Below are 15,107 nucleotides of genomic sequence, written 5' to 3' on the forward strand. Positions count from 1 at the left end.
TATTTTCAGAGAAAGAGATGTTTACCAGCAATATAAGAATGAAAACATAGTGCTCTTTCTGGTTTTTAAGTAGCTGTCATTGGCCGATTTAGTTGTCAGTCAAATGTGGGCGGTATTATTTGACAAACAGCTCCTGTAACACGGCTGTCGGGCTGCAGACTGACATTCAACAGGCAAGAGTAAACGGAACTGCTGCACTGAACAATAACTGCGACTGGATTGTATAAAACAAAAGTTCACCAAGCTGTTTTTTGTTGTTGTTGTTATTCTATTCTAACTTTTCTATACTATTCGTCAACAATCAGAATATCTACATTTTTTTGTTTGTTGTCATCGTCGACTTAGATGTAGTTGCTGTCTCCGCCTTGATTTGTGACTTTATATCTATGTAGTGTTTATCCGACGGACCGATATTTTTTTGTTCAGGTGGTCGACCACTACCCCCTTTTCGGTTGTTTACTTTCTGGTTGACTTCACATCACCCGCTGTGTATGAGTAACTTTGTCTTTACTAATTCTATGTGACATTTTGACGCTATTCTCGCTACTACTATGGCCGAGGCAGCCCAACAACCACAACAGGTTGAGATCGACCCGGATTTCGAGCCTCTTTCCCGGCCCCGCTCCTGCACATGGCCCCTGCCACGTCCGGAGTTCATCACCCCGGGCGACTCTAACACCTCCTCTCCCGCCCCTTCTGTCAAACAAGAACCCAGCAGCAACTCCGAATTCATCTCCAGCCTCAGTTTATTAGAAGAGACTGAAGATTACCCCGAAGAGGATCAGAAACCCACCATCCTCTGCAATGATTTCCAATGTCAGGAAAACTGCATCCACGACCACCAACAGCATCAGCAGCAGCACCCGGGGAACAACCCCCAACTCCCGCAGCAACAGGTGCTTCTGCTCTCCTCTCCGGCCGGGTCTGCATCTTCAGTAGCGGCTGCGGCCGCTGCAGCTGCCCAGAGGAAAAGCAGTTCATCTCGGCGTAACGCCTGGGGCAATATGTCTTATGCGGACCTCATAACTAAGGCTATTGAGAGCACCCCGGACAAGAGACTTACCTTGTCGCAGATCTATGACTGGATGGTGAAGAACGTGCCTTATTTCAAGGACAAGGGAGATAGCAACAGCTCTGCTGGATGGAAGGTAAAGCTTTTCAATACAGTACATTACATCTGATGAGATTTGAGTTATGATTTAAGGGCTATACATTTTTTTTTTGATAAGGATATAGAGAAATTGACCTTTAATTGCCTATATATCAAAGTTGACGCTGTTCATTATTTTTAAGTGATAATATTGTAACGACCCTGGGTTTGTAAGCGCATATATCGACTCAGCGGCTTGAGCATGCTTTTGCGTCGCAGTCGACAGCGCGATGGACCTCGGGCTAGAAGGTCGAGGGTTCGCGACCTGCTCCCTGCCTGTTTCATTACAATATTAACCCATGTTATCGCATGTTAATAACACACGTAACTAAGTAAGGCCAGGTGAGGGTGACTTGCTGCTTTCCCAGAATATGTTTATTGTAGGATTGGGTATTATAGACATTGTAAAAGTGCTATCTCTTTAGGTTCAGTTGTTCATTTCTATCCTAATAGCATCATGCTACGTATCAGAGGAGACATGATGTTCTGGTCTTGTGCACCCAAATCAATCAGTCACTTTATGTCCATTCATTGTGTGTCCTGTAGAAACCTGTGGCTACCAATTGTAACCCAGTCAGCACATGGCCACACACACACACACACACAGACACACACATAGACACACACATAGACACACACATACACAGACACACAGACACACACACACACACACACACACACACACACACACACACACACACACACACACACACACACACACACACACACACACACACACACACACACACACACGGCTTCAACAGGATTCTTGTCCAACTCCAGCTGCCTCCCCCTAATACTATTGGGAAGAGCCCCTCCTCCTCTTCAAATAATAAGTTAAAATAAGTTAACACACTGTACTGTAGCTGTAGCAGTAGTTAACATGCTGTAGCTGCAGTTAACATGCTGTAGCTGCAGTTAACATGCTGTTCTGTAGCTGTAGTTAACATACTGTAGCTGTAGTTAACATGCTGTAGCTGTAGTTAACATACTGTTCTGTAGCTGTAGTTAACATACTGTTCTGTAGCTGTAGTTAACATACTGTACTGTAGCTGTAGTTAACATGCTGTTCTGTAGCTGTAGTTAACATACTGTAGCTGTAGTTAGCATGCTGTAGCTGTAGTTAACATGTTGTAGCTGTAGTTAACATGCTGTAGCTGTAGTTAACATGCTGTTCTGTAGCTGTAGTTAACATACTGTACTGTAGCTGTAGTTAACATACTGTAGCTGTAGTTAGCATGCTGTAGCTGTAGTTAACATGCTGTTCTGTAGTTGTAGTTAACATACTGTAGCTGTAGTTAACATACTGTTCTGTAGCTGTAGTTAACATGCTGTTCTGTAGCTGTAGTTAACATACTGTACTGTAGCTGTAGTTAACATACTGTTCTGTAGCTGTAGCAGTAGTTAATATGCTGTAGCTGCAGTTAACATGCTGTTCTGTAGCTGTAGTTAACATGCTGTTCTGTAGCTGTAGTTAACATACTGTACTGTAGCTGTAGTTAACATACTGTAGCTGTAGTTAACATGCTGTACTGTAGCTGTAGTTAACATACTGTACTGTAGCTGTAGTTAACATACTGTAGCTGTAGTTAACATACTGTAGCTGTAGTTAACATCCTGTTCTGTAGCTGTAGTTAACATGCTGTAGCTGTAGCTGTAGTTAACATGCTGTAGCTGTAGTTGTAGTTAACATGCTGTAGCTGTAGCTGTAGTTAACATGCTGTAGCTGTAGCTGTAGTTAACATACTGTAGCTGTAGTTAACATACTGTAGCTGTAGTTAACATACTGTAGCTGTAGTTAACATGCTGTAGCTGTAGCTGTAGCTGTAGTTAACATGCTGTAGCTGTAGCTGTAGTTAACATACTGTTCTGTAGCTGTAGTTAACATACTGTTCTGTAGCTGTAGTTAACATACTGTAGCTGTAGTTAACATGCTCTTCTGTAGCTGTGACACAGACGCTGGTCTCACTCTCTCTCTGCCGAAGTATGTTAGCAGCAACCATGTCTACACTCGCTGTGCCAAAACACACTAAGACCGAATGGCATATGTTGTTATTATTATGTAGTTATTATAGTAAGACTTTAGTTAGATTTGTAGCCTGGGTTTCTCTCCTGCCATTCCTCTGTCACAGTTAGGGTTTTGGTTCTGTCTCAGTCAGAGTAGAGGTATTTCTGTAGAGGCAGGCAGGTGATCGTGAGGTACGCGTGAGGAAAGGGTTTGTGTATCTGTCACGTGCTACGATGACGAGGACACACACCTCTTTCTAACAGGAGAAGGACAGGCCCCTTTCTCCCTCTCTTCCTTTCCTATTGCGCCCCTTATATATATTCCATTCAAAGGGGTTTTATTGGCACGGAGGATACAGATGTTAACGTTGCCAACGCAAGTGAAATAGATAATAAACAAAAGTGAAACAACGTTTTTAAATTAATAGAGACATTTCAAATGTTATATTATGTCTATATACAGTGTTGTAATGATATGCAAATAGTTAAATTACAAAAGGGAAAACAAATAAACATAAATATGGGTTGTATTTACAATGGTGTTTGTTCTCTCTGTCTCTCTGTCTCTGTCTCTTGCTCTCTCTGTTTCTGTCTCTCTGTTTCTGTCTCTGTCTCTCTCTGTCTCTCTCTCTGTGTCTCTGTCTCTGAATCTTGCTCTCTCTGTCTCTGTCTCTGTCTCTCTCTCTCTCTCTCTGTCTCTTGCTCTCTCTGTCTCTCACTCTCTCTCTCTGTCTCTCTCTCTCGCTCTCTCTCTCTCTTCATCGATTTCCACTAAAACACGGCTAGCTGTTATCGAAGACTGTATAAGTAAACTGTTGGCCTGTAATTATGTGACGTACATAGTTCTGAACTTCTGACTGACGGAGACTGGTAGGGAACTTATTCTGCCATTGTTGAAGTCAAATAACATGTAGAGATATATAGACGTATATGATTTTGCATATAGGACCATGGTTAACTTCCAAATGGACCAGGGCTCTGGTCAAAAGTAGTGCACTATGAAGGGAATAGGGTGCCATTTGGGACAGACGCCATGGTTTTGTTGTAGAACTGATATCCTTAACCTGTAGCATCACATAAAGGTCTGTAAAACCTTGACTGACTGTCCTGTAACACCTTGACTGACTGTCCTGTAACACCTTGACTGACTGTCCTGTAACACCCTGACTGACTGTCCTGTAACACCTTGACTGTCCTGTAACACCTTGACTGACTGTCCTGTAACACATTGACTGACTGTCCTGTAACACCTTGACTGACTGTTCTGGAACACCCTGACTGACTGTCCTGTAACACCCTGACTGACTGTCCTGTAACACCCTGACTGACTGTCCTGTAACACCTTGACTGACTGTCCTGTAACACCTTGACTGACTGTCCTGTAACACCTTGACTGTCCTGTAACACCCTGACTGACTGTCCTGTAACACCCTGACTGACTGTCCTGTAACACCTTGACTGTCCTGTAACACCTTGACTGTCCTGTAACACCCTGACTGACTGTCCTGTAACACCTTGACTGTCCTGTAACACCTTGACTGTCCTGTAACACCCTGACTGACTGTCCTGCAACACCTTGACTGACTGTCCTGTAACACCCGGACTGACTGTCCTGTAACACCCTGACTGACTGTCCTGTAACACCTTGACTGACTGTCCTGTAACACCTTGACTGTCCTGTAACACCTTGACTGACTGTCCTGTAACACATTGACTGACTGTCCTGTAACACCCTGACTGACAGTCCTGTAACACCTTGACTGTCCTGTAACACCCTGACTGACTGTCCTGTAACACCTTGACTGTCCTGTAACACCTTGCCTGTCCTGTAACACCCTGACTGACTGTCCTGTAACACCTTGACTGTCCTGTAACACCTCGACTGACTGTCCTGCAACACCTTGACTGACTGTCCTGTAACACCTTGACTGTCCTGTAACACCCTGACTGACTGTCCTTTAACACATTGACTGTCCTGTAACACCTTGACTGACTGTCCTGTAACACCTTGACTGACTGTCCTGTAACACCTATACTGACTGTCCTGCAACACCTTGACTGACTGTCCTGTAACACCCTGACTGACTGTCCTGTAACACCCTGACTGACTGTCCTGTAACACCCTGACTGACTGTCCTGTAACACCCTGACTGACTGTCCTGTAACACCCTGACTGACTGTCCTGTAACACCTTGACTGACTGTCCTGTAACACCTTGACTGTCCTGTAACACCCTGACTGACTGTCCTGTAACACCTTGACTGACTGTCCTGTAACACCTTGACTGTCCTGTAACACCTTGACTGTCCTGTAACACCCTGACTGACTGTCCTGTAACACCTTGACTGTCCTGTAACACCTTGACTGTCCTGTAACACCCTGACTGACTGTCCTGCAACACCTTGACTGACTGTCCTGTAACACCCTGACTGACTGTCCTGTAACACCCTGACTGACTGTCCTGTAACACCCTGACTGACTGTCCTGTAACACCCTGACTGACTGTCCTGTAACACCTTGACTGACTGTCCTGTAACACCTTGACTGTCCTGTAACACCTTGACTGACTGTCCTGTAACACATTGACTGACTGTCCTGTAACACCCGGACTGACTGTCCTGTAACACCCTGACTGACTGTCCTGTAACACCCTGACTGACTGTCCTGTAACACCTTGACTGTCCTGTAACACCCTGACTGACTGTCCTGTAACACCTTGACTGTCCTGTAACACCTTGCCTGTCCTGTAACACCCTGACTGACTGTCCTGTAACACCTTGACTGTCCTGTAACACCCTGACTGACTGTCCTGCAACACCTTGACTGTCTGTCCTGTAACACCCTGACTGACTGTCCTGTAACACCCTGACTGACTGTCCTGCAACACCTTGACTGACTGTCCTGCAACACCCTGACTGACTGTCCTGTAACACTGACTGACTGTCCTGCAACACCTTGACTGACTGTCCTGTAACACCTTGACTGTCCTGTAACACCCTGACTGACTGTCCTGCAACACCTTGACTGACTGTCCTGTAACACCCTGACTGACTGTCCTGTAAAACCTTGACTGACTGTCCTGTAACACCCTGACTGACTGTCCTGTAACACCTTGACTGACTGTCCTTTAACACCTTGACTGACTGTCCTGTAACACCTTGACTGTCCTGTAACACCCTGACTGACTGTCCTGTAACACCCTGACTGACTGTCCTGTAACACCTTGACTGTCCTGTAACACCTTGACTGTCCTGTAACACCCTGACTGACTGTCCTGTAACACCTTGACTGTCCTGTAACACCTTGACTGTCCTGTAACACCCTGACTGACTGTCCTGCAACACCTTGACTGACTGTCCTGTAACACACGGACTGACAGTCCTGTAACACCCTGACTGACTGTCCTGTAACACCTTGACTGACTGTCCTGTAACACCTTGACTGTCCTGTAACACCTTGACTGACTGTCCTGTAACACATTGACTGACTGTCCTGTAACACCCTGACTGACTGTCCTGTAACACCTTGACTGTCCTGTAACACCCTGACTGACTGTCCTGTAACACCCTGACTGACTGTCCTGTAACACCTTGACTGTCCTGTAACACCTTGCCTGTCCTGTAACACCCTGACTGACTGTCCTGTAACACCTTGACTGTCCTGTAACACCTCGACTGACTGTCCTGCAACACCTTGACTGACTGTCCTGTAACACCTTGACTGTCCTGTAACACCCTGACTGACTGTCCTTTAACACATTGACTGTCCTGTAACACCTTGACTGACTGTCCTGTAACACCTTGACTGACTGTCCTGTAACACCTATACTGACTGTCCTGCAACACCTTGACTGACTGTCCTGTAACACCCTGACTGACTGTCCTGTAACACCCTGACTGACTGTCCTGTAACACCCTGACTGACTGTCCTGTAACACCCTGACTGACTGTCCTGTAACACCCTGACTGACTGTCCTGTAACACCTTGACTGACTGTCCTGTAACACCTTGACTGACTGTACTGTAACACCTTGACTGTCCTGTAACACCCTGACTGACTGTCCTGTAACACCTTGACTGACTGTCCTGTAACACCTTGACTGTCCTGTAACACCTTGACTGTCCTGTAACACCCTGACTGACTGTCCTGTAACACCTTGACTGTCCTGTAACACCTTGACTGTCCTGTAACACCCTGACTGACTGTCCTGCAACACCTTGACTGACTGTCCTGTAACACCCTGACTGACTGTCCTGTAAAACCTTGACTGACTGTCCTGTAACACCCTGACTGACTGTCCTGTAACACCTTGACTGACTGTCCTGTAACACCTTGACTGACTGTCCTGTAACACCTTGACTGTCCTGTAACACCCTGACTGACTGTCCTGTAACACCCTGACTGACTGTCCTGTAACACCCGGACTGACTGTCCTGTAACACCCTGACTGACTGTCCTGTAACACCCTGACTGACTGTCCTGTAACACCTTGACTGTCCTGTAACACCCTGACTGACTGTCCTGTAACACCTTGACTGTCCTGTAACACCTTGCCTGTCCTGTAACACCCTGACTGACTGTCCTGTAACACCTTGACTGTCCTGTAACACCCTGACTGACTGTCCTGCAACACCTTGACTGTCTGTCCTGTAACACCCTGACTGACTGTCCTGTAACACCCTGACTGACTGTCCTGCAACACCTTGACTGACTGTCCTGCAACACCCTGACTGACTGTCCTGTAACACTGACTGACTGTCCTGCAACACCTTGACTGACTGTCCTGTAACACCTTGACTGACTGTCCTGTAACACCTTGACTGTCCTGTAACACCCTGACTGACTGTCCTGCAACACCTTGACTGACTGTCCTGTAACACCCTGACTGACTGTCCTGTAAAACCTTGACTGACTGTCCTGTAACACATTGACTGTCCTGTAACACCCTGACTGACTGTCCTGCAACACCTTGACTGACTGTCCTGCAACACCCTGACTGACTGTCCTGTAACACTGACTGACTGTCCTGCAACACCTTGACTGACTGTCCTGTAACACCTTGACTGTCCTGTAACACCCTGACTGACTGTCCTGCAACACCTTGACTGACTGTCCTGTAACACCCTGACTGACTGTCCTGTAAAACCTTGACTGACTGTCCTGTAACACATTGACTGTCCTGTAACACCTTGACTGACTGTCCTGTAACACCTTGACTGACTGTCCTGTAACACCTTGACTGACTGTCCTGTAACACTGACTGTCCTGTAACACCTTGACTGACTGTCCTGTAACACCCTGACTGACTGTCCTGCAACACCCTGACTGACTGTCCTGTAACACCCTGACTGACTGTCCTGTAACACCTTGACTGACTGTCCTGTAACACATTGACTGTCCTGTAACACCTTGACTGACTGTCCTGTAACACCTTGACTGACTGTCCTGTAACACCCTGACTGACTGTCCTGTAACACCCTGACTGACTGTCCTGTAACACATTGACTGACTGTCCTGTAACACCCTGACTGACTGTCCTGTAACACCCTGACTGACTGTCCTGTAACACCCTGACTGACTGTCCTGTAACACCTTGACTGACTGTCCTGTAACACCTTGACTGTCCTGTAACACCTTGACTGACTGTCCTGTAACACCTTGACTGACTGTCCTGTAACACCCGGACTGACTGTCCTGTAACACCCTGACTGACTGTCCTGTAACACCCTGACTGACTGTCCTGTAACACCTTGACTGTCCTGTAACACCTTGACTGACTGTCCTGTAACACCCTGACTGACTGTCCTGCAACACCTTGACTGACTGTCCTGCAACACCCTGACTGACTGTCCTGTAACACTGACTGACTGTCCTGCAACACCTTGACTGACTGTCCTGTAACACCTTGACTGTCCTGTAACACCCTGACTGACTGCCCTGTAACACATTGACTGTCCTGTAACACCCTGACTGACTGTCCTGCAACACCCTGACTGACTGTCCTGTAACACCCTGACTGACTGTCCTGTAACACCTTGACTGACTGTCCTGTAACACATTGACTGTCCGTTAACACCTTGACTGACTGTCCTGTAACACCTTGACTGACTGTCCTGTAACACCTTGACTGACTGTCCTGTAACACCTTGACTGTCCTGTAACACCTTGACTGACTGTCCTGTAACACCTTGACTGACTGTCCTGTAACACCCGGACTGACTGTCCTGTAACACCCTGACTGACTGTCCTGTAACACCCTGACTGACTGTCCTGTAACACCTTGACTGTCCTGTAACACCCTGACTGACTGTCCTGTAACACCTTGACTGTCCTGTAACACCTTGACTGTCCTGTAACACCCTGACTGTCCTATAACACCCTGACTGACTGTCCTGTAACACCTTGACTGTCCTGTAACACCCTGACTGACTGTCCTGTAACACCCTGACTGACTGTCCTGTAACACCTTGACTCTCTTGTAACACCTTGACTGTCCTGTAACACCCTGACTGACTGTCCTGTAACACCCTGACTGACTGTCCTGCAACACCCTGACTGACTGTCCTGTAACACCTTGACTGTCTTGTACGTAAGTAGTAGTTGTAATGATTATTGAAAATAGCTCACAGAGTCGCCCAACTTCTCAGCTCTCACCCCACAACACCATGTCTGTCGGTAGACTATTGACATGTTGGGGATGATTGTGAGTAAGAGTAAGAAAATAAACGCCGTTCATAGATTTCACATTGTTACAATATTATTAAGTCAGATGTCATAAACAGAGAGAGAGAATGACAGGAGCACAAAACTAATAACAAATAGTTTAGAATATAATTAATTCTACTAATTAATTAATTCTAATTTCGTTGGTATTAGGACCCTTCAAAACAGGTATGTTTATGTATGACACAGTGTACCACTTTTTAAATTCTATTTGTGTCTTAATTTCTCTCTTACTTTTTTATGGCATGGCTGTAAGTAACTCTGGATAAGAATGTGTCTCTCTCTCTCTCTCTCGTTCCATGTGTCGGTAGCAGTAATGTGTGTCTCTCTCTCTCGTTCCATGTGTCGGTAGCAGTAATGTGTGTCTCTCTCTCTCTCGTTCCATGTGTCGGTAGCAGTAATGTGTGTCTCTCTCTCTCGTTCCATGTGTCGGTAGCAGTAATGTGTGTCTCTCTCTCTCGTTCCATGTGTCGGTAGCAGTAATGTGTGTCAGTGACATTCCAGAGTGGCTTGGCAGACAAGGGGCACCACGCCTTTACGCCTTGTGTGTGTGAGAAGCATTGTGGGAAAGAAGCTCCAGGCCGTTCATTCATTCGTTCAACGTACTCCTAGCTTCTGCTGTACTCTGATACTTGTAGGCCTACACAGGGGGAATTCTTAGGTAACTCCTTGTTTCCTTTCCTCAAAGCAGGAGGCGAGATGGGAGGAGAGGAGGGAGGGAGGGAAGGGAGAGGAGAGGAGAGAGAGGAGGGAGGGAGGAAGGGGGCAGAGAGAGTAAGGAGGGAGAGGACGGAGGGAGGGGAGGGAGCTTCTAGTCCTGGTGGAGAGCCAGGTCTGGGCTTTCACGAGACTCTCTCTCTCTCTCTCTCTCTCTCTCTCTGTGTCTCTATCCCTCTCCCTTTCTCTCTATCTCTCCCCCCCTCTCTCACTCTCCCCTCTCTCTCTCACACTCTCTCTCTCTCTCTCTCTCTCACACACACACACACACACACACACACACACACACACACACACACACACACACACACACACACACACACACACACACACACACACACACACACACACAGCCCCCAGGACATATATCTGCTGTGTCACCAGACTCTCCATACCACACTCAATGGAAAGTGTGGATGTGTTAACAAGTTAATGGAGTCGTGTAGCTCCCAACACAGTAAGTTGTGTAGCTCCCAACACAGTAAGTTGTGTAGCTCCCAACACAGTAAGTCGTGTAGCTCCCAACACAGTAAGTTGTGTAGCTCCCAGCACAATAAGTTGTGTAGCTCCCAACACAGTAAGTTGTGTAGCTCCCAACACAGTAAGTTGTGTAGCTCCCAACACAATAAGTTGTGTAGCTCCCAACACAGTAAGTTGTGTAGCTCCCAACACAGTAAGTTGTGTAGCTCCCAACACAGTAAGTTGTGTAGCTCCCAACACAGTAAGTTGTGTAGCTCCCAACACAGTAAGTTGTGTAGCTCCCAACACAGTAAGTTGTGTAGCTCCCAACACAATAAGTTGTGTAGCTCCCAACACAGTAAGTTGTGTAGCTCCCAACACAGTAAGTTGTGTAGCTCCCAACACAGTAAGTTGTGTAGCTCCCAACACAGTAAGTCGTGTAGCTCCCAACACAGTAAGTCGTGTAGCTCCTAACACAGTAAGTTGTGTATCTCCCAACACAGTAAGTTGTGTAGCTCCCAACACAGTAAGTTGTGTAGCTCCCAACACAGTAAGTCGTGTAGCTCCCAACACAGTAAGTCGTGTAGCTCCCAACACAGTAAGTCGTGTAGCTCCCAACACAGTAAGTCGTGTAGCTCCCAACACAGTAAGTCGTGTAGCTCCCAACACAGTAAGTCGTGTAGCTCCCAACACAGTAAGTCGTGTAGCTCCCAACACAGTAAGTCGTGTAGCTCCCAACACAGTAAGTCGTGTAGCTCCCAACACAGTAAGTCGTGTAGCTCCCAACACAGTAAGTCGTGTAGCTCCCAACACAGTAAGTTGTGTAGCTCCCAGCAGTAAGTTGATGTAGTTAGGTACCCAGCCCAGTTCTTGTGCTGGCCTGAGACGGTAGGTCCCGAGTCCCAAATGACACCCGTTTCCCTATAGAGTGCACTACTCTTGACTAAAGCCTGTAGGGAATAGGGTACCATTTTGGATGCCGGAAAGGTACAGTAAGTAGAGCAGAAAGCTTGAAGAGTGTCCTTCCCTCACTCACCATACAGATACTAATATACCTAAAGTGAAAGGCTAGTCTTATGTGCGGTTCATAAGGCCTGCCTTGTCCTAGGGTAGGTGGGGGTTGAGGAAAATACGTCAAAGGACTCTTGTCCTTAACATCTAGATTTGGTAGCTATCTCTGCAATGCCTCAGTAGGCTAAAAGGTGTAGTTAATGAAGGGGGGGGGGTTCATGGAAAGTTTTGCAGCACACAGTAAGTTGGCCTCTCATACAATAACCACACTAGTCAGCAGAATTACACCGCTATGACAGACTAACTGTAAATGACTTACATGCCCCACAATGTAGTACAGGAAAATACCAGCTTTCAGACATTTATCACGTATCAGTTATGTTGTACAACGACGACAAGTCTACTGTGAATACTCTAAATACTGTAAATACTGTGACTACTGTAAATACTGTAAATGCTGTGAATACTGTGAATACTGTGAATACTCTAAATACTGTAAATACTGTGACTACTGTAAATACTGTAAATACTGTAAATACTGTGACTACTGTAAATACTGTAATTACTGTAAATACTGTAAATACTGTGACTACTGTAAATAATGTGACTACTGTAAATACTGTAAATACTGTGACTACTGTAAATGCTGTGACTACTATGAATACTGTGACTACTGTAAATACTGTAAATACTGTAAATACTGTGACTACTGTGAATACTGTAAATACTTTAAATACTGAAAATACCGTAAATACTGTGAATACTGTAAATACTGTGACTACTGTGAATACTGTAAATGCTGTGACTACTGTAACTACCGTAAATGCTATGACTACTGTAAATACCATAAATGCTGTGACTACTGTAAATACCGTAAATGCTGTGACTACTGTAAATACCGTAAATGCTGTGAATACTGTAAATGCTGTGAATGCTGTGAATACTGTAAATGCTGTAAATGCTGTAAATACTATGAATACTGTGAATACTGTAAATGCTGTGAATACTGTGAATACTGTAAATGCTGTAAATGCTGTGACTACTGTAAATACTGTGACTACTGTAAATACTGTAAATACTGTGACTACTGTGACTACTGTAAATACTGTAAATGCTGTGAATACTGTAAATGCTGTGAATACTGTGAATACTGTAAATGCTGTAAATGCTGTGACTACTGTAAATACCGTAAATGCTGTGAATACCGTAAATGCTGTGAATACTGTGAATACTGTGACTACTGTAAATACTGTAAATACTGTGACTACTGTGACTACTGTAAATACTGTAAATGCTGTGAATACTGTAAATGCTGTGAATACTGTGAATACTGTAAATACTGTGACTACTGTAAATACTGTAAATACTGTGACTACTGTGACTACTGTAAATACTGTAAATGCTGTGAATACTGTAAATGCTGTGAATACTGTGAATACTGTAAATGCTGTGACTTCTGTAAATGTTGTGACTACTGTAAATACTGTAACTACTGTGAATACTGTAAATGCTGTAAATGCTGTGACTACTGTAAATACCGTAAATACTGTGAATACCGTAAATGCTGTGACTTCTGTAAATGTTGTGACTACTGTAAATACTGTAAATGCTGTGAATACTGTAAATACTGTAACTACTGTGAATACTGTAAATACTGTAAATGCTGTGACTACTGTAAATACCGTAAATACTGTGAATACCGTAAATGCTGTGACTTCTGTAAATGTTGTGACTACTGTAAATACTGTAAATGTTGTGACTACTGTAAATACTGTAAATGCTGTGAATACTGTAAATGCTGTGAATACTGTAAATACTGTGAATACTGTGACTACTGTAAATACTGTAACTACTGTGAATGTGTCATATCTAGGGCTGTTTATGTGGTGCTTTAATATGTGGTATTTTCCAATGAGTTACCTCCTAATGTTGTACTGTCATCTCCTCTTAATGTTTAACTGTCATCTCCTCCTAATGTTGTACTGTCATCTCCTCCTAATGTTGTACTGTCATCTCCTCTCCTAATGTTGTACTGTCATCTCCTCCTAATGTTGTACTGTCATCTCCTCTCCTAATGTTGTACTGTCATCTCCTCTCCTAATGTTGTACTGTCAGCTCCTCCTAATGTTGTACTGTCATCTCCTCCTAATGTTGTACTGTCATCTCCTCCTAATGTTGTACTGTCATCTCCTCCTAATGTTGTACTGTCATCTCCTCCTAATGTTGTACTGTCATCTCCTCCTAATGTTGTACTGTCATCTCCTCCTAATGTTTGACTGTCATCTCCTCCTAATGTTGTACTGTCATCTCCTCTTAATGTTGTACTGTCATCTCCTCTCCTAATGTTGTACTGTCATCTCCTCCTAATGTTGTACTGTCATCTCCTCTCCTAATGTTGTACTGTCATCTCCTCCTAATGTTGAACTGTCATCTCCTCCTAATGTTGTATTGTCATCTCCTCTCCTAATGTTGAACTGTCATCTCCTCCTAATGTTGAACTGTCATCTCCTCCTAATGTTGAACTGTCATCTCCTCTCCTAATGTTGAACTGTCAGCTCCTCTCCTAATGTTGAACTGTCAGCTCCTCTCCTAATGTTGTACTGTCATCTCCTCCTAATGTTGTACTGTCATCTCCTCTCCTAATGTTGTACTGTCATCTCCTCCTAATGTTGAACTGTCATCTCCTCCTAATGTTGTATTGTCATCTCCTCTCCTAACGTTGAACTGTCATCTCCTCCTAATGTTGAACTGTCATCTCCTCCTAATGTTGAACTGTCATCTCCTCTCCTAATGTTGAACTGTCAGCTCCTCTCCTAATGTTGTACTGTCATCTCCTCTCCTAATGTTGAACTGTCATCTCCTCCTAATGTTGAACTGTCATCTCCTCTCCTAATGTTGAACTGTCATCTCCTCCTAATGTTGAACTGTCATCTCCTCCTAATGTTGAACTGTCATCTCCTCTCCTAATGTTGAACTGTCAGCTCCTCTCCTAATGTTGAACTGTCATCTACTCTCCTAATGTTGTAGTATAACATGTTGT

The 15,107-nt window shown here is 44.8% G+C and overlaps 1 protein-coding gene across 1 annotated transcript in view; it reads left to right on the forward strand.

Annotated features, from left to right (window-relative positions):
- Positions 1-177: 177 nt before the first annotated feature.
- foxo1a (forkhead box O1 a) overlaps positions 178-15,107 on the forward strand; it is an 88,631-nt gene continuing 73,701 nt past the window's right edge. The window contains exon 1 of the mRNA XM_036965061.1: positions 178-1,148. Within this exon, the coding sequence (XP_036820956.1) occupies positions 552-1,148 (597 nt within the window). The 5' untranslated portion in view covers positions 178-551. The remainder of the gene's footprint in view (positions 1,149-15,107) is intronic.

Source organism: Oncorhynchus mykiss, chromosome 27 (assembly GCF_013265735.2).
Source record: "Oncorhynchus mykiss isolate Arlee chromosome 27, USDA_OmykA_1.1, whole genome shotgun sequence".
NCBI classification, from domain to species: Eukaryota; Metazoa; Chordata; class Actinopteri; order Salmoniformes; family Salmonidae; genus Oncorhynchus; species Oncorhynchus mykiss.